The sequence below is a fragment of the Mus caroli genome, unplaced genomic scaffold (genome assembly GCF_978045245.1).
Source record: "Mus caroli unplaced genomic scaffold, Mus_caroli_1 scaffold_10, whole genome shotgun sequence".
Lineage (NCBI taxonomy): Eukaryota > Metazoa > Chordata > Mammalia > Rodentia > Muridae > Mus > Mus caroli.
Genome location: NW_028227265.1, coordinates 96796538 through 96822817, shown reverse-complemented (window position 1 = coordinate 96822817; position 26280 = coordinate 96796538). Strand labels below are relative to the sequence as shown.

At 39.3% G+C, this 26280-nt stretch overlaps 1 protein-coding gene across 3 annotated transcripts in view; it reads right to left on the bottom strand.

The window, feature by feature from the left end:
• Positions 1 to 26280, bottom strand: part of Wrn (WRN RecQ like helicase) — a 146993-nt gene that overhangs the window by 49300 nt on the left and 71413 nt on the right. For all 3 annotated transcript variants that reach the window (XM_029480716.2, XM_029480718.2, XM_029480717.2), the window contains exons 17-20: positions 21705 to 21811; positions 7861 to 8048; positions 5474 to 5648; positions 1867 to 2048 (exon numbers count right to left, since the gene is read on the bottom strand). In XM_029480716.2, the coding sequence (XP_029336576.1) occupies positions 1867 to 2048; positions 5474 to 5648; positions 7861 to 8048; positions 21705 to 21811 (652 nt within the window). The remainder of the gene's footprint in view (positions 1 to 1866; positions 2049 to 5473; positions 5649 to 7860; positions 8049 to 21704; positions 21812 to 26280) is intronic.

Below are 26280 nucleotides of genomic sequence, written 5' to 3'. Positions count from 1 at the left end.
GCTTACATATGCTGTCTAGCATGAGGAAGGCCCAGATTTGATACCCAGCATCACAAAACTAACAAATAAACATTAGTTAGTTAAAATCACGGCATGATCCCTCAAACAAGATTCTTCCCTTGTCACAGAATGTTAGCATACGAGAGACTACAACTTTATAAGTTACAATGACCCTTACAGCTGAGACCCAGACTCTCACTGCTTTCTTCTGGTTCAAGACCTTGATGGTACAAACTCACCCTTAATCCTTGGCTCGATCCTGTTTATCCTTTTACAGTTTTTCTCCTTTGTCTCTGATACACAGAGTAGCCTATCTGTACTAAAAGATCGAGTGTTTCAGCTCTGCACCCACTAGTTCAGCACTTGAGAGTCAGTCAACCCCAAGTTAAACCCCAATTGGGCTTACAGTAGTTGCATCTGTACTAAACACATTGAGACATTTTTCTTGTTGTTATTCTCTAAACATTACAGTGTAAAACTAAATGCTTACACATTAATTACTTTATAATAGATGTTATATGTGAGATAGGAAGATAGTATGTAGAAGAGTACACACACAGCCTGTATACAAATACTATATTGTATAAGAGCCTCGTGTATAGGGAGATTATCTTAAGGAACTCAGAACCAGTCACCGTGGATACTAAGTAACAATTGCATGGGTATTCTGGCACAACTATTATTTCCTGATCAATCTTAATGAGATAAACCACTCAGCATATCTTTCAAAACCCACATAAACCAACACTATATCTACGGGTGAGATTGCATTATACAACTCAGGCCTATAATGTTTCCAGCATGTTAGCATAATACACAAAATAAGATCTGGTCTTAACCAAGTGATATTTGATATATTCCAAATTTAATAGTAGCTTGCAGAGATGTGTTCTATCCAACTTACTTTAAATTAGTTTTTAAAAGGCTGGATAAAGACTGGCGCCTGGTCTGGAGAGATGGCTCAGTGGCTAAGAATGCTTGCTTTCAGGGGATCAGAGTTCAGCTCTACTTACTACAAAGTAAAATATACTGACTATTCCTAGCAAAATCTTAGATTTTATAACAACCCTTTTTACTTATCTAATCCTACTCTTTTAAAGCTACCAGTGCCTAGCTTACTCATCGGCCTGGAGGAGCACGGAAAGGTCCTGTATGTTGGCACTTTCACTGGCTGAGCTGCACTGGCTTCTTTTCCTGGTTCCCTCTAGATAGATAACTGGTAAATAATGTCCCTATGATTTTGGAAACTGAAGCTGTTGCTTCTAATATAATCTGACAGGATGTAAGTTACAATTTAGTTAGTATTTAAGTAGGCAGTTTCCCTTTCCTTGAATTTAAACCATGGACATATACTATTTTATTGACAGCACTCTGACACTACGCTGTTACATTATTTAGGCACTATCAACCAGGTGAGTTTTCAGTCTATAAGCAGTGGCATGCACTTAAGGAACTAATCACGGAAACAACAGTAAAGAGAGTTAAACAAGAATTGGCTACATCTTTTAGAATAGCCACCGTTATAGCACTGGACACATGGTATTTACTTAAATAAACCTAGAGCCATATGACTGGAGGATTTGAAGTGTGGGAACTGCTCACTGCTGCACAATAGGACAGGATGCCTAAGACCTATGTTATACGTCCAAGTGCAGTACCGATCTTGCTAACTCCAACTGGATCGCCTGCTATGTGGGAAGACTTACCAAAAACACTCTTCAGGGATATTCTGTTCGTTTTGCTCACTTTCCAGTGACAACCCCTTTAAATATACTCAGGGGTCACTTGATATTTTGGATACTCCCTCAAATACTTTCTTGGAAAGGAAAAAGGGATTTGTAAGGTGAAAAAAATAAGCATTTGTACCTGGATGTGTTAAAGTCTGCTGGGGCCCAGAGCAAGTGACAGGAACTCTGAAGTCCATCCCGGCCAGCTCTACCAATTTCCTGGTAATAGGATTCCATTTCCTTAGGAGCACCATAATGAATGACTTTGCGAATGTCAGCTTTATTAATGCCCATTCCAAAAGCTACAGTAGCTACAACACACTGAGAACGAACAACAACACAGAGTAAGAATCACATTTCAACTTAACTAAAACTTACAAAATAAAACAGCAGCTTGCCCACCAGTGTAAAACTAAATTAAATATAACTTTACTTACGGACTAAAAGATAATCTATCCAAATACAGATTTGGATAAATAGTGGCTATAAAAATGTGATTTCTGGCCGGGCAGTGGTGGCACACGCCTTTAATCCCAGAACTTGGGAGGCAGAGACAGGCAGATTTCTGAGTTCGAGGCCAGCCTGGTCTACAGAGTGAGTTCCAGGACATCCAAGGCTACACAGAGAAACCCTGTCTCAGAAAAAAAAAATGTGATCTCTCTTCATCTCTATAAGAAGGAGCAAATAAAGGAGTTTCTCTGGAGACCCGAAGCTATGAGAAACAGTTATTATAGTGAATAAAACTTTTGTATTATTATCAAGTTCCAAGTGTCCTCTCCTGATGACAGGCATTAATCTAAGTATAATACCATTCACTACTGCAAAGAGAAATGCAGCTAATGAAGCATTGTTAAGATGGGTACAATAGAAAACAACAAAGCACAAAAACAAAAACAAAAACAGACAGGTATAATACCAAGAGGATAAAACTGTCAAATGACCTAATGTGAATGAACCTACCAAAATAAAGTTCATATGGTTGGAAAGAACTCACAGGAGAATTAGGGATAAATACCCAGAAAAAAAAAATCCTTTAATAACAAGAATATAAAAATATATGTGAGAACCATAACCATATATTATAAAAATTAAAGGTAAGATGCTTAAGTTGATAACCACATAACATTTAAGCAGAATTAAGATATAAACCAACAGGCGAAGGGAAAGAGGTCCAGGGCTGCAGGAACACAGAGGAAAGGCTGGTGAATTTCCAGCATTTTTAGTGGGGAGTCAATAGGGAATCATAAAAACTGACAATAAATTAAGATAGCAGTCTAAGTAAATTGTGTCAGGGTAGAGCAATAAACACCTCCAAAGTCAGAGTGAAGGCTTGGGAGAAGGGAGGGGAGAAGATGCCTCATTGAAGAGACAACAGTAAAATAAGTGTTGCTAATAGGATATGTTCTAGGATGGCCCAGGACATTGACTGAAAGGAGAAAGGAAGAGCATAGGAAACACGCAAAGGATGGGTGAGGGAGCGGGGATAATGGCACAGACGTGGGAAGCAAAAGCTTTGGGCAAAGAAGCCAGCTCAGTCCAGCTAGCAGTCAATAACCAATGGAATTCTAACAGCTCAGTCCAGCTAGCAGTCAATAACCAAAGGAATTCTAACAGCTCAGTCCAGCAAGCAGTCAATAACCAGTGGAATTCTAACAGCTCAGTCCAGCTAGTAGTGGTCAATAACCAGTGGAATTCTAATAGCTCAGTCCAGCTAGCGGTCAAAAACCAATGGAATTCTAACAGCTCAGTCCAGCGAGCAGTCAATAACCAGTGGAATTCTAAGCTTCACCGGATTATTCTTTCATTTGATGTTAACTAATCTATTAACCAGATTTTCACACTGCCCCTATAAACTTTTAGATATAAATGAAAGCTATTCTACCAAATAAGTTATTCATCATTTCAGTTTTTAAAAAGACACCTTAAAATGGCAAATGTAGGAAGGACAAAACTAAGGGTTGGGATAAAATTTGAGAACAGACAGTTATAAACAAATCATGGAAAGCTAATGTGCATGGGATTTGAGTATATATGACATAAAGGAAATTCCCTCTGTTTCTAAAATTGTAAAACAGAAAATGGTTCTACGTATCAGTCTAACATATGAAGAGCTACAGAGGTCAGCCTCTGTGCCTGCCATACAGTAAAAATCCACTGTAAAATGGTCGGGAAGTAGCTATCTAGAAGTCATTACATCTATGAATTCAGTAGGCACTCAACGAACACCCAACAAAAAGTAATCAGCTCTAAGAGTCCAGATAATTCTACACTGATGACAACATGCCTTTCACTGTGCTCAGAAAGGGAAAGGTTCAAAGCATATGCGAGGGTTCTGAATGATGACCAGGAAGGATTCTATCGGTCCAGCTGTTAGACAAAACACTACCTCGTGTTACCTAGAATGCAACTATTCATCTAAACTTTAATTTTTATAATATGGATTCGAATTGATGACTTCCTGTACTAGAAAGAGAAAATTCAGCAGGGCGTGCACAAATATAGATATGTAGGTAAGTAGGTAGGTAGGTAAGTACATAGATAACCTTCAAAATTAACTGTAATGAAAGATCACTAAAGATTTTTAAGCCTTCTTTTAAAATATTAATGCTTCCACAGAACAGCCAGGGCTATACAGAGAAACCCTGTCTCAAAAAACTAATATATATAAATGTAATGCTTCAATCAAGTTATACATTGGCAGTGTGGTGGTTTGAACAAGAATGGCCCTTATAGGTTCATATGTTTGAACACTGATCCATAGGTGAGAGGACTGTTTGGGAAGAATTAGGAAGTGTGTCCTTGTTGGGAAGAGCAGGCTTTAAAGGCTGGCCTTGAGATTTCAAAGGCCCATGCCATTCCAGCTAGCTCTCTCTGCATGGTGCTCAAGCTGTCAGCTCCTGCTCCAGCACCATGCCTACCTGCTGCTCCAGCACCATGCCCACCTGCTTGCTGCACACTCTCCACAGTGACCACAGACCCCCTCTCTGAAACTGTAGGCCCCAATAAACTATTTCTTCTGTAAGTTGCCTTGGTCAGTAGTACAACAGAGAAGTACCTAAGACAGGCAGTACGCCAGATGCATCCAAAGTACCCAGTCGCTAAAGTAATCAAAGCATTAATAAGTGTGCACAAAAATCTCTCATAAGCATTAGTGTTGTTCCTACAGGAAGAATGACAATAGATGCTTTCTGGTAGGAGGCGAGCACCATTACCCGGGGATCCTTCTCATCTTTAAGCTGGCCAACCATCCAATGCAGCCTTCCTCAGAGTGTCTAACCTTCTCATTGTGTCCCCTGACTGTGCCATTCCCACCGCTCATCTTCTCCTCCGATCACCTCAGGCTCTTCCTCTCTGAGCCCAGGATGCACTCATGTGTGTCTTTGCTCCTGCTGCTGCTTCCCGGGACTCTACAACCCTCGTTGCCTACTGACCTGGTAAACTTGACATACTTAAGACTCTTCTCAGGTTTCAGCTTTCTTGATGACCACTCTCATTACAAAACCTACTCTGACAGAACTGGTGTTGATTCTCTGTGTAGCCCAGGAACAGATGACAGTCTTTGCTATTTACACTAAGCTGTAGGGTTTATTAAATCCAATCTCACTATACAGTCATTACCTTTATCAGAATGATGAAACTGTGCTTAATACAACAATTTTTTTAAAAAAAATATCGGTTACATAAATGTTTGGCAGATACGTATACTTTCTGTGTAGAATTCAGAGAAAGATGGTTGGTCTGCACACCTGAATTTCATCTCTCAGGAACCTATGATGAACGTCCTTCCTTTCGCTAATTTTCATGCCAGCGTGGTATGTTCTGCAGGCAAGGTTCAGTTTCCCAAGTTCAGCAGTAACTTGTTCTGTCATTTTTCTCGAAGGGCAATAGATGATGGTTGGACCTTCAAATTCCCAGGCAGAACTGTGGAGAGGCGGGGAAGAGGTAAGGAGACAGAGAAAGCAAACACGCCTGTTACATGTATGTTTCATCACAGTTTGGGATTCATCTTTCATAATCTTTGCTTTCACTAAGCAAAAGTCTTAAAGAAGTCAGCAGACTGAGAAACACTCCAACTCCCTGAAACTCCAGAACATTCTGGAAAGACAAACATGGAAACATATTGTGTGAAAGCAAAACTTTGGCATTCAACATTGGCCCAAATTAAAGTTAAAACCAGGAATCACTTTGTTTTAGGAAAAAAAATGATTCTAAAACTTACAAGGTATAGATAAAAATAAGTCTAGAAAGGCAGCACAATAGATTAATCTATTCTTATTTAAGAGATAAGAGAATAATTTCATTGTTGCATAAAATATTATACAAGGTTTAAAGATAAAATTTTACTCCAAGGTTTAAGGACGTGTCTGCAGATGATAAACCTGAAAGTTATCTGTGGAATATATCAAGTAGCACCAAGAATATAGATGTGTTATGAGTGATCAGAAAAATCTGGGCTAAAAATTAATCATTGTTACCAGAATATCAATATAAATATGGGAAGAAGGCATTTGCATAAGATATTGTAAGGCAAATGATGCCAAAAATGGGAAAATAAAACATCACAAGAAAAGATGGGGGAAGGCACTTTAACGTGTGTGTACACACACACACACACACACACACACACACACACACATAGATATGAAAGAAAAGGATCACTATAAAAATTAGCCATAGATATTAAAAATAATGTGCATTGACAAGAACTAAAAGATCAGGGGTTAGTAATGACATGAGTGTAGAAACATCCAGTTTAGCAGAAGCCTTTGACAAGAGAACTTCTCCTTTACTGGAAAGGACCATAGAACAGCAGGTTCAAGGAGGCAGCTTGAGCAGCAAAACCCTATCACTACATTTCCCATCTTCCTATTCTACTCGGAATAACAAGCACTTCTCAGGTGGTTCTTAGACTACTTCCTAGTATCTACAACAAACACTAGCCCTTCCTTAACCTAGGATCTGTCTTCCCATTTGCATCCTTTCTGGACGAGGAAAACACTGACAATGCTCTCGGCTCTTACTTGCTTGGACTTGGGTTGCATTGGTATTGGTAGGAGAAAATTATTTTTCATTATTCAGAGTACTTAATATAAGGAAAATAACAACTTTTCACTCAGCAGGCAGGACAGAGAATAATGACATTACAAAGGTTCTTCGCACACAAAATAAAGCATAAAGTATATTTTAAAATACAAATCTTAGAAGTGCAATGGACAGTTTCATCAGTAAAATACAGATGTCCACAGGAACTTCCTTATGCTAGAGGATTTAACCAGATCACTTGTGTACAGCATCTAGGACAGTCCTTGGAACATGGACAGACTCTACACTGACTATTAAAAAGTCCCTCCAGCAGAGGTAGATCATCTAAATAGGAAAGCAGACAGAACTCATAAGAAACGCTCATGTCATGTTTGTTCATTTAGTTGTAAATTATTAAAAGAATATCTCTTATTTGAATAACAATATAAAAGAAAAATAATATTAGACATATTAGTTCCTGGCCACATCTCCTCTGCCCTTGCAAAATATAAATGCTTTGAACACCATGGGAGAGTGGACAAATAGAACACAAAGGCCAATGGTCAGAGAAAACTGAAGCAAAGCCATGTGTCCTGGTCATGGCGGGACCACTGCACTCATGAACCCTTGTCTGCACTAGACCAAGCCCCCACCCCTAACCAAGCGGTAGACTGTAGACAGCTGATAGCTTCTGGGAGAGGGAGAGCTAGTTTCCGTTAGGGGTGCAACTCCTGACTAGCTGTCTACGAAGCTACGGATGCTCTCTACCAAGAAGCACACATACAGCACAAATGAGAGCTAATGTGTGATTCACAAATGAAAGATGGCGTGGAGTTGGGGAGCAGTGAAGACAAAGACCGGATCCGGGAGAAGTTGGGAAAGTAATAGGGTGGATATGATCAAAGTATGCTATATGAAATTCTAAAAGAATGAATGGAAATATTTTTTATGTGCTTTCATCTAGGTCACTGAATTGATTATGTAGTGTTACACTCATTTGAGCCAAGGCTACAGAAAATTTGAGACATTAAATATATATCAAAAAAAAAGAAATAGAAAAAAATAAAATAACTTCTTTAAAAAATACTTTCATCTAGCGTCCTATCTTTACCTTGCCTTTCGGACGAGAAACGGCTTTAGATCCTGAAGGATGTTCCCTGTTTTTCGTCCAACTTCTAAGTACAGATTTGGCCGATCAAATCCAGTGCAGGTGATCTGAGGGTCTTTCAGGCTTAAGCAGTTTATAATGTCTTCCCGGATCGAAGAGCTTGCAGTAGCGGAAAGTGCGATGACTGGAACCTGGGGGGAAATCCAATACAAACGGACGTTTAAAAGGCTGGAAGCGCATTGACTTCTCACTGTCTTCTGACAAATCCACAGTCACGACCATACAGGAACTATGGCCAAGACACACACGCTATCGTTTTGGTTTATTTGAATATTTATTTCTTTTTGTCATGTTGGAGATGGTACCCAGGACCTTGGGCATGCTTAGTGGGTGCTCTACCACCAAGCTACAAGCCCTACGTAAAGAGGAAAAAAAAATGTTTTTAAACGAGAAAAGTTATCTCCTACTTAATAAATCAAACACTAAATCATAAGATTTCAATGCAATTTATCTTGTCCCACTAAATTAAAACTACTTATTAGCCATTTATACTTTAGTGCTAATAGAACTGGAGATTATTACATCTCATTCTTTTTTAATAATCTGTAACTTGCAATACATAAGCCCTGGCAGGGTTATAATTTAATAGCCTAGCTACATAAAACAATTCATCTTTTATTTTGTGAGAAGCGTTCTTCAAAATTATATTGGCATGTGGCTTTCCAGCTGTGGAAGCAAGTCTCCCAACAGCCATGACAACCTCTCTCCTGTCTTACTGAGTTCTCAGTGCCATTCTAGATGTACTAACTATGTAGAAAGTGAGACATGTATGACAACCTGATTCTTTAAGCAACTGACTCATAGGCTATTTTCTAGCACTTCTCCATAGGGTGAGCATCAAAATCAAGAGGCACAATAGGAGGCAGGAAGACCATGAATATTTCGTTCAGAAATTCACAGCTAGGTGAGCAAGGTATCTTTCATGTACATGGCTCATGTTTTATAACTATTATAATGGGAATACACTCAACCAGGGTACTCAACCATTTCATTATCAGAAAAGAAAAAGGCTGTCTTAAAATTTATTTCTAAATCATTAGCTATTCTATCGCTAAGAATTCAATTTTTTAAAGTATTTTATTACCTGTTATAGATAGAGGAAACAACATCCTAGTAAAATTATTCAAACATAACGGTAACTACCTCATAAGATAATTTAAGCAATTATCTTGTATCTAGTATAAATGTGTATGCAGTTTGCTAATTTACAAAGAAATATGTATATAATTCGACTTAAAATTAAAACAAAATATGATCTCTTAGGGAATAAGTATGACCAAAGTATATTAAATATGTTATGGAAATGAAATGAAACTCATTATTTTGAACAATATAAATGAACAAAAATAAAAGTGTTCCCTTCCAGTCTGGGCTAGTGCCCAGGAAATCCACCCCACCACTGGCACAGGTTCCTTCCAGCCAGGGCCAGTGCCCTGAGCAGAGACCTTGGGCACGAACTCCGCAGCCAGTCCCACAACACCCAGAGGAAGCTCACTCCCAAGTGCCCTAAACACTCCCAGCATCATAGGATCAGAGGTGAGGAGGGCACAACATCTGCCCCAACACCAGGAGTAACTTGGAGCAGTGGGACCCAGGCACCCAGGAACTCCACCTGACCAGTGGCACAGGTCCCATCCACTCTGAGCCGTTGCCCTGAGCAGATCTTGAGAGCAAACTCCACAGCCAGTAGCACAACATCCAAAGGAAGCTCTACTCCCAGGAGCTCTAACACACCCAGGTCCACAGGATCCCAGGATCCCAGGAGCTTGGTCACACCAGGATCTCAGGTTCCTAGAGGCAGCTTGACTCCCAGGAGCTCTGGCACACCCAGGATCTCAGGCTCACAGGATCCCAGAATCACAGGATCACAGAGACAGTTGAACTCTGAGGAGTTCTGACACAACCAGGATAACAAGAAGAACAGGCAGACATAGCGAGGGCAAGTAGCACTAGAGATAATCAGATAGCAGGAGGCAAGCTGAAGAACATAAGCAATAGAAACAAAAGTTACTTGGCATCATCAGAACCCAATTCTCCCACCATAGCAAGTCCTGGATAACCCAACACACCGGAAAAGCAAGATTCAGATCTAAAATCACTTCTCATGATGATGATAGAGGATGTTAGGAAGGACATAAATAATTCCCTTAAAGATATACAGGAGAACACAGGTAAACAGCTAGAAGCCCTTAAAGAGGAAACACAAAAATCCCTTACAGAATTACCAGAAAACACTTTAAAACAGGCGAAGGAAATGAACAAAACCATCCAGGGTCTAAAAATGGAACTAGAAACAATAAAGAAATCATAAAGGGAGACAACCCTGGAGACAGAAAACCTAGGAAAGAGATCAGGAGTCATAGATGCAAGCATCACCAACAAAATACAAGAGATAAAAGAGAATCTCAGGTGCAGAAGATACCATAGAAAATATTGACACATAGAAAATATAGTCAAAGAAAATGCAAAATGCAAAAAGCTCCTAACCCAAAACATCCAGGAAATCCAGGACACAATGAGAAAACCAAACCTAAGGATAATATGTATAGAAGAGAGTGAAGATTCCCAACTCAAAGGGCCAGTAAATATCTTCAATAAAATTATAGAAGAAAACTTCTCTAACCTAAAGAAAGAGATACCCATGAACATACAAGAAGCTTACAGAACTCCAAATAGACTGGACCAGAAAAGAAATTCCTCCTGTCACATAATAATCAAAACACCAAATGCACTAAACAAAGAAAGAATATTAAAAACAGTAAGGGAAAAGGTCAAGTAACATATAAAGGCAGACCTACCAGAATTATACCAGATTTCTCACCAGGAACCATGAAAGCTAAAAGATCCTAGGCAGATATCATACAGACCCTAAGAGAACACAAATGCCAGCCCAGGCAAAACTCTCAATCTCAATCTAGTCCTCTTGGGTGTATTTCTTCTTTTAGTTCTAGAGTTTTCAGGTGTGCTGTCAAGCTGCTAGATATTTCATGACAAAACCAAATTTACATAATATCTTTCCAGCTCTAAAAAAGATAATAGATGGAAAACACCAACACAAGGAGGGAAAGTACATCCTAGTAAAAGCAAGAAAGTAATCTTTCAACAAACCCAAAAGAAGATAGCCACACAAACATAATTCCACCTCTAACAACAACAAAAATACCAGGAAGTAACAATCACTTTTCCTTAATATCTCTTAACATCAATGGACTCAATTCCTCAAAAAAGACATAGACTAACAGACTGGATGTGTAAACAGGACCCAGCATTTTGCTGCATACAGAAAATGCACCTCAGTGACAAAGGCAGACACTACCTCAGAGTAAAAGGTTGGAAAACAATTTTCCAAGTAAATGGTTGTTTCCCAAGAAACAAGCTGGAGTAGCCATTCTAATATCGAATAAAATCAACTCTCAACCAAAAGCTACCAAAAAAAAAAAAAAAAAGATAAGGAAGGACACTTCATACTGGTCAAAGGAAACATCTGCCAAGATGGACTCTCAATTCTGAACGTGTATGCTCCAAATGCAAGGGCACCCACATTCATAAAAGAAACTTTACTAAATCTCAAAGCACACATCATGCCCGATACAATAATAGTGGGAGATTTCAGCACCCCACTCTCAGCAATGGACAAATCATGGAAACAGAAACTAAGCAGAGACACAGTGAAACTAACAGATGTTATGAACCAAGTAGATCTAACACATATTTATAGAACATGTCATCCAAAAGCAAAAGAATATACCTTCTTCTCAGCACCTCATGGTACCTTCTCCAAAACTGACCATATAGCTGGTCACAAAACAGACTTCAACAGATTCAAGATGATGGAAATAATCCCATGCACCCTATCATCAGACCATCTCGGACTAAGATTGGTCTTAAATACCAACACAAACAACGGAAAGCACACATACACATGGAAGCTGAACAACGCTCTACTCAATGGTAAAAAAAGAAATTAAAAGGCTTTTTAGAATTTAATGAAAATGAAGACACATCATACCAAAACTTATGGGACACAATGAAAGCAATGGTAGGAGGAAAACTCATAGCTCTAAGTGCCTCCAAAAAGAAACTGAAGAGAGCTTACACTAGCAGCTTGACAGCACACCTGAAAGCTCTAGAACAAAAAGAAGCAAATACACCCAAGAGGATTAAACTGCAGGAAATAATCAAACTCAGGGCTGAAATCAATCAAATAGAAACAAAAAGAACTATACAAAGAATCAACAAAACTAGGAGCTGGTTCTTTGAAAAAAAATCAACAAGATAAATAAACCCTAAGCCAGAGTAACCAGAGGGCACAGAGTATCCAAATTAATAAAATCAAAAGTGAAAAGGGAGACATAACAATGAAATATATCTTCAAATAACTGTTCTGTTTGTTGAATATCAACATTTGAAAATATTAAAATCATGTTCTACAAACATCATGGAAATATTATTGATAATTTTTCTCACTGTGCTTGAAATTAGCATTTTCTTACTGTTAACTTCAAAGAATTTTTGCTATTTTGTAATTTTTAAAATATACTTACTGATAAAATAATTTCTCTCCTAGAAACACTGATAATCCTTTTTAGGTAAACTGATTGTTAGACAATGCACACAGATATATAATGCATTTTAAATACTCTCTCACTATGTCATGTGGTATTATATAAGGGCTTTTGAATATATTTTTTAATGATTCATTTTTAATATTTTATGCTCTTTTAATATGCTTAACTCCCTAAGCATATTCTGTATGTTTTGAAACAATTTAGTGTTTAACATTAGATATAGGATCCTCAGTTATGGATAGTACTAAATATTCATTAATGATACTTCTAGGATATGAAAATAAAAGTTAAACAAATTTTTTATGTATTATTTGATTCTCAAAATACTCAATATTATTAATATGGTTGATGTATAAAATGCATTTAAATAATAAACAAATTAAGAAAAAAGTATCTTCAGAATTATAAATTGTTAATTCAAAAACTAAAACATAAACATCTTTAAATTTTAGATTATAAGCTTTGCTGCTCTGTTCAGTAACTTGGTTCATTCTTCTTTATACAACAATACAAATTAAGAATGCTAAACAAAACTACTAAGAAATACCTAAGAAAGAGCATTGTCATTTATGGTATTTTCAGTTTCAGTTGATTGCTGGTTTTTATTTAAATTTCACAAAATATTAATATCAATGTTTTTGCCTTTATATTCTACCTTTTCAGTTAGCTTTGTTATAGAAATAGATTTTTTCTATTCTTTAAAAATGTAAATATTATAGTTACATAACCTCCCAATAAGCTGTCAGACACCCCTGGAGCTGGGGTTATGGTTAGGTGTGAGCCACCTACTGTGGGTGATCAGAATTGAATTCTCCTCTCATGTAAGAGCAATATGAACATCTAACCACTGAGCCACATCTTTACCTCAATTTATCATAGTTTATTACCTTTAAATTTTTACCGCAATAGATATCTATGAAAATAAAAGACTTTCATAGTTAAAAAATAAGTGTTCAATATAAAATAAATATTACCCATAAAATAATATAGACTTGGACAAAGCTTCAAGCATTGTTTCATTCGTGTTTGCTTAGAAAAATAAAGCTTATTTTCAGTCACACACAGAAAGGAATAGTTAAGTGGCTGAAGGCATGGCTCACTGGGAAAGTACAAGCCTGTCAAGGCCTTGGGTTTGGTCTTCAGCAGTAAATTAATTAAGAAACAGCTACTCTTATGATTAAAATAACTTAATTAGATTAAGACCTATCCAAAGTCATACAAAAATAAACTAACTCAATGAAACCAAGTAATTAGGATAATTTTTTGTATTGTCTATGTTTAAATTTGTGAAACCACTTTAAAGTGCAACCCCACATTAATCTTCAGGCTAATAATCAGACTGTTCTCTGCGTTAGGAATGTGTATGTAGTGATTAAGTCATGCAGAGCCCTGTTTTGAAGAAATCAGATTCTCTAATCAAGCACTACAATGGTTGATTAATGGCTGGTATAAGATACTATAACTGACACAGCCTGACAGTAAGGACTCCTGGGTGTGTAGAGGACCCTGTCAGGGGTGGTGGCACATGCCTGTGATCCCAGCACTCAGGAGGGTGAGGAAAAGGGGAACAGGGGTGGAGTTTGTCCCCACCTACACAGTGAGACCCTGTCTAAAAAAAAGTAAAACTAAAACTAAAAAATGAAACAAACAAACAAACAAAAAACCTTAATTAACATTTTAAAAAGAAATATAACAGTTTCCTAGGAATTTACATTTTTAACCTTACATGTTCAGGAAGGCGGGTAGTTCACTGAGCCACAGTGCCTTCTTCTGTGCCTCTGTCTTGAACCCTTGTTTCAATACAATCCCTATCTGTATTACAATTCTGTAAAAAGCAGGCGAACATCAGGGTTCCTAAGCTTGCTTATTTTTGCCTTCAGGGAGGCACCAAGGTTTGTCATAAACCTGCATGATCCAAATCCCGTCCTGTACATACAAACTGCTGGTTTCTAAAGTTGAACATTAAAAACCTAGCAATCCAACTACATCTTCTCAACTTCTAAGTTCTCCCTAACTTTTACGTCTTTAATAATTCTTCTCAAATCTTCTATCTCATGAACAACATTCATTAGTGATCTAAATGTTTATTTAAGAAATAAGTTCTTAGGAGAGACTCAATTTTCTGCATAACTGTTTTTTTTCCCCAGGGAATTTAATTAATTTCATTAATTTTCATTTAATTAATTTCATTAATTGGATTCTTGGTTACACTAGCTTTCTGTTACCCCAGCTCTAGCTCTCAGAGAGAGGCCTTTAACAGTGAGAAACATAAGACTAGCAAGAGGTGCGCAGTGAATATCCACCACGGGCAGTGAAGGCTTGGTCCAAGAACCGGAACTTTGTCAAACAGCGCCTTCAGGACGCTGGGCATCACCATATATACATATATATGTGTACACACACACACACACACACACACACACACACTTGAAATTCCAGTTTGTAATACTGGCACCGGGTAGATGATCTCAGTTAATGGCCTGTCTTCCTGAACAGACCTGTCAGACCAGAACTTTACTGATAGACCGCCTTTGCATAAGCAAAGAGGCTGAACAATATTTTAAGAATCAAAGAAAAAGGACGGCGGTCTTATGCCAAATATAAAAGAAATATCGAGGTTCCCAGGACTCTAGGGCCAGCCACTCCATCCTACTTGGCCAGCTCCAGACCAGTGAAAGATCCTGTTTCTGAAAGATAATGTAGATTTGTACCTGAGGAACAATACCCAAGAATGACCTGTAGTCTTTATATACACCTGGACTCCACACAAAACACAGAAACATATCTACAAAAGCATGCTAAGTGCTTAATTCTATTCAGGGTATTAGAGCCAGCACCTTATCACTAGTGCAGTCACAAAACAACAGAAGAGATTTCTTTCTGCATGGAAATTTCAATGGTGGAGAATTTCAAATGCTAGCACATTCCCCACTGACTCTGGCCTGGGCTCAACTTAAGGAAAAGTGAAATGAGAGAGACAGAGCTACAAGGTTGCTAGATCTTTTAGTAAAACTTTTCATTTTTCTTATAAGGTCCTCAGTCAAGCAGACTGCTAGCAGGAAAAATATTGTAAACTCACTACAACATTCCAAAGACACAGTAAGGAATACTGCTCTTCCAACTAAAATGTAGAATAAAAAAATAACAGTCATGAAAATGAATGTGACTAGAACGGATCCCTCAGATGTCTGCAGCATTTTATAATGTGAAAATTTTAGTCAAGGACAATGCTTACAAATAGCACATGGGTCAGTACTGAGAAATGGGACCATATGCCCTCATGGGATGGGCTATTTCCAAGTCGTTTTTGTGGCTACAGCACAATTATAAATAGTAACCTGTTTGAGAAGAAAGCTGGTCACGTGCTGAATTATATTGGTGTCTACATATATCAAGCACTTTGCACCAGGAATTTGCTCTTTAAGTTGGCTAGCCTTGATTTCCTTGGTAAGAGACACCAGTTGTTGACAAAGTAAGCAACAAAACCCAATAAATACATAATGCAGATTAATCTTATGACACTGTACATTGAGGTGAATCTTAACTACATGCTCCATGAAACAACGATTGAAAGAAAACATAACCATCTTTTTTCTAAATTGGATCACATAACTACCTCACACTCTGCACACAGGTTTTGGTTAATCTCTTCTTCCAGTTACTTAGTATCTACTATTCTGATCTTTTTAATGGGTCCTTACGACAAATTAGTGGGGAGAGTCAATATACCTCATAGTCTTCAAAAGTTCGTCCTCCTGGTTAGATGCAAACTTTGAGGGCTATGCAGAACTTTCACCTGGCTTTCACCTCTCTGGGCTCACTTTTGTGATTCCTTCCAAATGGGTCCTGTGTTAATTGTTTGGTGGTTTCGAGCACTTTTTGATTTGCTATACTAATTTGGTGTAGTGAATCCAACAGTAATCCCAGCATAACAGGATTAGAACATAAGATCAAGGTCAATAAGAAAAGGAATATCCACCAGGTGGCGTTTCTTACCACCCTCAACAGAGTCCGTCTTTAAAAGCACAGGGGCTAAGGATCCTTGGCCTCTGCTGGAAGAACAACCTGCCAAGACTCTCAACTGAAGGAATATGCTGTTTCATCGCTGCAAGAACTGAAAGCGATCTCATTATGTCCAGAGTTAGATATAATAAAAGATTTAATTCTTTTTTTTCCACCTGAAGAGTATTTGAGAACCTCTTAAATTATTTAAAACTCCTTTAACGCAATCCTAGAATCAAAGGCCTAAGAAAGGCTTACACAAGCATCCTCTTGCTTTTCAATTCCACAGCTCGCTCTGTCTCATTAAATCATCCTAGGTCAGTGGGAACCAGTCCTTCTGAGCAGCGTTCAGTGACCTGCACTGTGGGACACCTTCCCTTGCCCTCCCATGTGTGACTGTGCTATGGGCACTACCCATCTTTCCATGCATGGTGCATGGTTTGTCTCTATTGCCTCTACTTTCCTGGATGTGGATCTCAACTCCCTCTCGGGGCTATGAACTACCTAAGGGTAGAAAATATAGCTTGTCTCTTTCAAATCATTTGTGTTGAAATCAGCACAGTATATTATGGTATACTATTTATTACCCAACTCTTTTATAACTACCTATATAGGAAAGTTACTTCGCTAATTCCCAGCTTTCTAACCAGAATTAGTTGATTCGTGTAATTATTAAGCAACTGCTATGAGTCAGATAGTACCCCTGCTTATATAAACAAAAAGAAAAAGAAAAACTCCCCCTTGTTATGGTTTAGATACAAACTGCCCTATCTGTGGGTAGAAGGGTGACTCCCCAAGTCATAGACCCAACCACTGAGAGGTGATTGGATAATGATGGCTGTAACCTGACCCAAAGACTTAATTCACTGATGGATTGCATTAAGAATCTAATGTCATCATTCGGGCATGAAAGTGAAAGACTACATAACATAACCTCAGTGAGGTGCGATACCATCACATACTGCACAGAAGACATAGAACTAGGGGACAGATTCAGAAGTATCACTTTGAACGCTGTATAGAAATAGACTAAAGGTGGAAACAAGGCGATTATTGTAATAGTCTATCCCGAGCTTTTGTCCCCGAGGGACAACCGGAATCTTTTGTGGCAAAAGCTTTATTGCTTCTTCAAGAGGGAAGACCCCGACCCCAGAAAATGGAGTCGCTTATATAGCCCTCAGCCATGGCGGTTCAACACCTGATATGGCTTGTCAGCTCCTGATTTGTTGCTCGCCCATCACCCCACTACTACGCCCCGAGATGGGCAGTGACTAAGTGTGAGTTCACTCTCGCACTTGCGCACAAGGCTTGTTTACTAGTTAGGCACAGCGGAGGCCAGCGCCATCTTATAATGGCGATTGCTTGCAGCTTGCGATTGCTCGCAGCACGGCTCTCCACAATAGCCTACATGAAGGAAGATGTAAGCTAGCACCAGGGCTATGGCAGGGATCAAGAGGGAAGCGATTAGCATCTGTATAGACTTGGAAGATCACTCACAGGCTTTCCTTACTGGTGAAATGTATGCTGCAGAGTGGTACCAATAATCAATCTCCCAGGCAGAGTGGTACACACTTGCAGTCCAGGCACTGGGTACACTGAGGCAGGAGGATCTCTTGATTAGTCAGGGCTGCATAGCAAAACTCTCTGGTGCTGCTATTAAACAAGGTAATGGAGTCTGCGGGAAAGCACTCAGAGTGGGAAGAACGTCAGGAGCCAGTTTTGGAGGGGTTAAGTTTGAGATACCTATTAGGAACCCAAAGAACAAACTCTCAAGTTGACAATTGTATATATATATATATATATATATATATATATATATATATATATATATATACATATCCTATAAATCTCCTATAATATGTGTGATTTATATGCAATAAAATGCTAAAACAAAATGTAGTACAACACCAAGTGCCGGTAAGTAGGCGGAGGAACTCAGTCACATCTTGGTACTAATCCAAGTTGTAGATTTGAGGGTTCTCCATAATGGGATGGTATCCAATTATGCACAGAAAAGAGAGAGAGTAAGTCTAAAACAGGGACCAGGACCCCAACCCTAATAAAACAAGAAGGCACAAAGGAACAGAAGAGACTTGAGGAGAAGGTTATGCTGGGAAAGAAAGAAAGCAAGGGGAATGAGCTGTCCTTTGACAACTGAAGAAATATGATGGCATTAAAGCTAACCTAATGAACAGTCCTGAAGACTGAGACAAGAGTGTCTGACCCAAGGCCAGACGCATACTTAGACCCCAAATACGTTAGTTTATTTTCCTTTGATGTTGTATCTGCTAGCTGTAGCATTACATTTCTGCTACTGTTTTTGACTTACTTAATCACTGCTCAATCAAATCTTTACAAGAAAACCCAAACAGAAAGAAGTCATTTTAAACATAGCAATTCGCTATTAATGTGTAAGATTGATGATTAAGGGAACTAAGTCAGACAATCTCGCCAAAAGGATAAAAACTTTCAATGCTCCTCTTGATTTGACCCATTTAACTGTGAAGCTTCTGCACACTGTCTCTCTATCACCAGGACCTAAATATAGGCCACTTCATTAATTCAATCAAACAATACAGCAGACTACAGACCAAAAAACCAGGCTGACAAAACACACTCAAAAGATTCTCAACAAAGAGGCAAAAGCAATTAAGTAGATAAAAAGCCCTCTTTTCACCCAGTTAGGGGAGGAGTGGGCCCTTGGGTCTCCTCTGCCATATAGTATGGGATGGGGCACATGTCACTGTACTTCACAGACTCAAGCTCATGTCTTCACACTTGCACGGCAAGCTCTTTACCTGCCATGACATCTCTGAACCCTGTTGGACCTAAATTTACATCATTTACATTTTAGGAAAAACTACAGGGACAAACATTCAAGATCTGAGACCAAGAAAGAAAACCCATAAAGGAAAAAAAAATTCTGAATTTTACCCAACTTATAATATTGTTCTTTATAAAAGATTGTGAAAATAGGAGAAAAAATAAAATTTACAAAGAAATATTTACAAGCTCAACATCCGACCAAGAACTCACATTTATAAACATTTAATTCTTAGCAGTTAACAGAGGGACTGCAGAGATGGCTCAGTGAGTATCAGGACATGAGCACGGATCCCCAGAACCAACAGAAAAGCCAGGCACAGCGTGCACACCTAGGAGCCCAGTGTTCCAGAGTAGAAAGAGCCCAGGGGCTTGGTGGCCTGCTAGTCTAGCACAAATGAGGAGCTCCCTGGCTACTGAGACTGTGTTTCAAATAAAATGGGGTAGAGAGTAACAGAGGAGGACAGCAGCGTCAACATCTGGTGTCTGCAGGGGCTGCACTGTAATGCACACCACAGAGGTATAAGTGCATAAGCACAACCCTCCCCCCTCCCTCTCTCCTCTCCTTCCTTATCCCTCTCCCTCCCTTTCTCTCCCTCCACCTCCCCCACGTGCTTAACAGAAAAAGTACAACCCAATTAAACTAGGCATTTAACCAAATAAGAAGCTCACAAAAGATGTTCAACACCACTAGCTATTAGAGAAATGCAAATTGAAAACACAAGCTACCACTCCACTCGTATCATAATTGCTAAAATGCTACATAGTAATAAGACAAAACAGTGGCAAGAAAGCGAAGACGAAGACGCTATTGTTCCTAAGCTGCTGGGGAGGGGAGGATACAAAGCAGAGCAGCCAGTCTAGAGAGTAGCACTGGGCTCTTCCTAAAAGTGAGACCAGCACTTCCCATTGAACCCAGAACATCATGTATCCCAGAAAACGAAAACTTATGTTCACAGACTTTGTAACCGCTGACCTGGACCCTGGGACTATAGGCAAATGTTTACAGTATCCTCATTCATAATATCCTAGCTCCAACAAACAACCTAACCGTTTCTACAAACTGTGATGAGTAGAACTATCGCAGTCCCCAGCCCATTTTACAGGGGCCATTAGTGAGGAACACCAGGTAACTACATTTTTTATGGACTATTTAAGAAAAGAGAACTGTATGTGAAAGCCATACCATACTACGCACCGCCCTTTCCATTTACCACACACCCGCCCCCTCCATCCACTACACTCCCATCTCCATCCACCACAAACTGGCCCTCTCATCCACTTCACACTCACCTTCTCTATCCCCAGTGGTGTTTTCTGGTTTCAGATTCTTGTGAACAACCAAGTCTGAATATACTAAATGAAAAGTTATACCAAAAACAAACAAACAAAAAAAACAAACAAACAAACCTAAAACCCAACTTATATTTTCCTTTGTCTTTCTCCTAAGACAGGACTAAAGTAGGCTGCCTCAAACTCAGAGATCCACCTGCTTCTGCCTCCCGAGTGCTGGGATTAAAGGCGTGCTGAGTAACATGATGAAATTCTGCACTGTACTCTCAAAGATGTCACCCCATTCTCCCCATGGAGAAATGACCCCTTGGTCCAAAGTATCCACACAATCCACAGCCTCCCCCTTTAGCTACTGACGAACCATCTCAGTTAGGAGACGAGGAAGTGCTTGTGGTTGGCTGCTACATACTCTACTTAATCATGAGCCACACGGTCAAGAATAATGACTGTGGTCATTTCTGCCATTGTATATTGTATACTGTATATTGTCACAGATAGTCATTTTTAAAATTCTTCTAGTGTGCATAATTTACATTGAGGGGGTATTTCCAGGCATCCACAGATTCTTGAAACTGTACCCCTTTCACTAAGGAATAGTAACTGCCATTTTTATCTGCCATGTTCAAAACTTGTTTTCCAGCTCTTGTCCCAGGGAAGAGCATCCAACCCGTGCCCTGACAGTAGGAATGTGGCACAACACAAAGTCGCACGTGAACTAAAACAGAGGCATCTTTGATGTCTTCGAATAACACAATTCCGTGGTTCTCGAGGGAGAACCTTGTAGGTGACACTGGAGTAGCTCAATGTCACAGCTTGGACACTCCTGTTAAGAGTGTTCCTTAGTAAGCTACATGTCAACCTCCAAAGGAAGCCAGCGCGAGAATTTTAAAAACTAAATATGCCCCGCTGCTCACATCTGATACCCTCCCTTTTATAGAGAAGTCTTGAGATGGGTGGACATTACCCAGTCCTGGAAAGGCCTTGATGAAAATGTCACTTCAGTAAATTCGGGATTGAGGGTCTAGCCTGGTGGTAGGAGCCCTGGGGTCAATCCTCAGCTGAGATGGGTGGGGTCGGGGCATCAGATCTGGCAAGGCTTACCAATGGGAGCGCTGTTTTAAGAGAGCCCAGCATCCTGAATGAACTTCTGAAATCATGGCCCCACTCTGAAATGCAGTGAGCCTCATCCACAGCAATGAGAGTGATGCCTACACAGAAGAAAATATACAGGAGAAATAAGGCTCAGAAGGAAAAAGCTAGCTAAGTCAATATTGTTTCTTCCTATTAGAACATATACCTCACAGAAAGTATAAGTCAAATCAAAGTATTGGGCTCAAATACACACACCCATAAGAAGCATAAATAATACCAGATAACATCAAATTTCATAAGTCAGAATAGGAGTAAGAGGAGAAATGAATAAAAGAGGTTGGCATACAGGAAATATTTACGTCGTAATTTAAACAACACACTCTCTTTCGGCTTTCATTACTATTCCTCAAAGACATAAATTGCTTATTATTACTGTGTCCCAAAATTATCACTTATAAACCATCTACAACAATATCCTTTCAAAAGAACTGTTCCATTTCTTTTTGGCAATAATGTTAATCTTATCTCATAGATTAGCTATCAACGGAGACAAATAGTCAGCACATTTCTACTGAGATTAAGTATGTTGTTATCTGCAATCCGGCACATATCATATTACAGGAAGTTCCTCTGAAATGCCAATAACTGAAGACGAGATGACATCCACATTGGCTAACATAAAACGGCTTGGGGAGAACTAATTCCCACCGTGTGCAAAGTAAGTAGTGAAAAGGAACATAGCCCTCCACTCGGCCCCACACCACACACTAAAACAAGATCAATGGTGTCTTAATGCATCCTAAAGGGCTTCATTATATAATCATCAAGACAGCTTCAGACATTTCAAAGAACTGACCAGTAATGCCTTTACCCTTATCAAATTAGTACTTTTAAGAGAAAAATAACCTTTTGTTATTTGCTGATATATTCTATCAGTGAGATGATTTAAAACATGTGCTTCAGAATTAGATTAGCTGTACACAAAGCCTTGAGCAAGCTACAAATCTTTTCAGTTCTCAGTTTCCTCAAAACTACATCGTGGACCTGCTGAGAAGGCTCAGTGGGTAAAAGCCTGAGAACTTGAGTTCAACCCTCAGAAACCACAGAGAGAACTGACTCCCATTGTGTTCTCTTACACAGGAGTTCTCTGACCTCTACAAACACACTGTGGTATTACACACACACACACACACACACACACACACACTGACCACTACCACCACAACCATCATCACCACCATTACCACCTTCACCATCACCACCATCACCCCCAGCAGCACCAGCAGCATCGTAAGTAAAAATAAAACCCAGTAGGTAGTAACAGCACCTAATACTTCTTACTACTCTAAGGTTAAATTAGAACATTCACATAAAACACTCCGGTAAGGATGGGCCCAAAAAGAGCTTAATAAATATGCTTCAGCTGTTATTACTACATGGTCATTATGATTTAAAGCCCTTTTAAGAGCCACATGCATGTAATTCAGGATCAGGAATTCAAGGCTCTCTTCAGCCACAAAGAAAGTTCAAGACGGGCCTGAGCTGCTGGAGGCCCTATCTAAATAAGAAAACTGAATTAACCCTTTTCTGGGTAACCAGAGTACACTTGACCTCAAGGGTCTTACAATCCAGAGAGGAAACAAAAGAAACAAGAGCAACTCATTGAGATTATGAGCTACGCCGATGTCCTCAGAAGGAAGGAAGCAAAGAGGCAAACGCTAACTTTATACTACTGAGTGATTGCGGAAATTCCAGTGTTATTCATACACTTATTCTAAATGTAGAAATTAACATGGCTAGATTTTAAGTTAAAAGAGTTAGATCTGACAAGCAGTTAATAGTGTTGAACTTTCACCTGCGCAGTTAGTTCAGACGAGCTTTGGCAAAATTTACTCTGAATGCAAAAGTTCAAGGGTCTTCCAAGGTCCTGTAGAGATTTCATTTAGGCATCTGCCATTCAAGTCTCATTCCCAACGTTAAAAGACAATCACCTGAGAAGGCACCCCCATAAAGTATGCTTGCTATTTCTGTTATAGATCCGGACTACTTTTAAAAAAATGTAACATTTACCTAAAAATGACAAATCTGATTAGTTAAATGTCAGACTACTGTACAAATAACATCCCAAGTATATTCATTTTTGTAGGCTTTTTACAGTTTCTGCAAACAAAAGCCAGTGGAAATATTTTAAAAAATAATTTTCATTTTCCTTATCCCTTTTTCTAAATCACCCAGGGAAATATTTTTATCTATTAAAAGCAAACAATTCTGCTCGAGTGATGAAAAACTTACACGTGTTATCTGGCTTTGTTTGCTCGCTTGTGTGTATGTTTCTAAAACAGAAGGGAGGTCAGACTATCGGATCCTCCTGTATCATTCTCCTAACTGATTCACAGGGAGGGAGGGGAGAAAAAAAACCACAATAAACAAAACATACAGTGTCTAAGGTGAGCAAGAGGGAGTGGGTAAAACCGCTTCCCTTTGGCATAACAGCAAATGCCCCGAACCCACATGATTGACAGAGAGGACCATCTTCCCTTCTCCTTCTCCTATAAGGTAAATCTATAAGGCTAAACCCATAGAGAGATGCTTGAAGGAACGCCGTCCAGACATTACAGACTGGACATCAAACTTGTTTTCCATTACAGGCAAAAACATGCAAAAAAAAAAAAAACAAAAACAAAAACAAAAAAAAAAACCAAAGATAGCCGGGCGTGGTGGCACACGCCTTTAATCCCAGCACTCGGGAGGCAGAGGCAGGCGGATTTCTGAGTTCGAGGCCAGCCTGGTCTACAGAGTGAGTGCCAGGACAGCCAGGGCTACACAGAGAAACCCTGTCTTGAAAAAACCAAAAAAAAAAAAAAAAAAACATGCCAATGAGAGCTAACAGAGAGAGAGCATAGGTACACTGTGATAATATATTTCCATAAATATTAATGTAGGTCCTCATTCTTTGCTGCTTTCAACGCATACTGAAATATAAAAGTCTGCTTTCTTTTTGGTTTTTTCAATTTCCTTATTTATTTGCTTGTTTGTTTGTTTGTTTATTTTTATTGGATATTTTCATTATTTACATTTCAAATGTTATCCCCTATCCCATTCCCCATCCCCCTGCCTCCATGAGGGTGTTCCCCCCACCCCCAACTCCTGCCTCCCTAGCCTCGAATTCCCCTACACTGGGGCATCGAGCCTTCACAGGACCAAGGGCCCCTTCTCCCATGGATGCCTGACAAGACAAACACTATTAAGTGATAGGGTACATGTCTTTGTTACCATGACCAAAGCGACTTGTGGAGGAAGGGTTTATTTGGCTTACACTTCCATGTCATCCTCATTGTTGATGGAAGCCAATGTGGGAACTCAAGCAGGGAAGAGACCTGGAGGCAGGAGCCTGAAGTGAAATGTTCAGTGAAGCCTTTGTGCCTAGCTTTGAGTGAAATGTTTCAGCAAAGCCTCTGCTGTGTTTGGGTTAACGAGTAGAGGCTGAGAAATTGTTTTGAGATTATTTGAAGAAATGTTGTCTCCCTGCAAAGTCTGCACTCAGTACTACCTGAAGGCCTGCAGCTGCATCAACCTTGGTCCTAAGACATTCCTGGCAAACCTGGAGTCTTACCTTTGATTATGCCTAGCCATGGTCAAAAGGGACTGAGATCTGTGTGGGTCATGTGCTCTCTTGAGCAGCAAACACAAGATAACAACGGTGGTGGTTGAAACCTTTCCCAGCCCCAATTAACCTTGAATAATGCTTGAATAAAGTAACTGGAGTGAGCCTTCCCAGGAAGGCTGAACCCCTCTGCTCCTTCCGAAAAGGATGGCTTAGGATCTTGGTGAGCTCCTCTCTCTACTGTGGCACCAACAAGCAACACCAATCAATACAAGCTGATGCAGAGCCCACGAAGGGATGCTGCTTACCAGCTTGCTTCCCATGGCATGTTCAGCCTGTTTTCTTATAGCACCCAAGACCACCAGGCCAGAGATAGTACCATCCACAATGGCCCTCTACCATCAATCCCTAATTGAGAAAATGTTCTATAGGATTGCCTTCATCTTGACTTAAGGAGACATTTTCTTAACTGAGTTTCCTCCTCTCTGATGACCATAGCTTAAATCAAGTTGACACTCAACTAGCTAGTCCAGTACAATACTGAAAACTTAACCTATATGAAATTACTTAATACCTAATACTTCAAAAACGAAAATCCCACAAATTGGGAAAACAATTTTATCTGATAAGTTGGATAAAATTTAAATGAAAGTTTTGAATATGGATGGTGTTTGTTTCCTTTGGAGCTCTTAGCTAAAACTGACCACACTTCCACCACCAAAAAACAAAAACAAAAAACAAATGTTTCAGCATAAACAATACCACAGCATTTGACCTATTTTATATTTATATTTTCTAAAAAAATATGCCATTTAACAGCATTGTTCTAGAGTTTGAAGGGCGATTCTGATGAGCAAGAATGAGGAACCACACACTGATTCATTTAGATTCAGAATATGAAACAAGACAAACTCCAGACTCTAGGGCTCAGCGTTCATGCAACAATGCACAGAATAGACAACTGTGTGCCACATCCTGCAT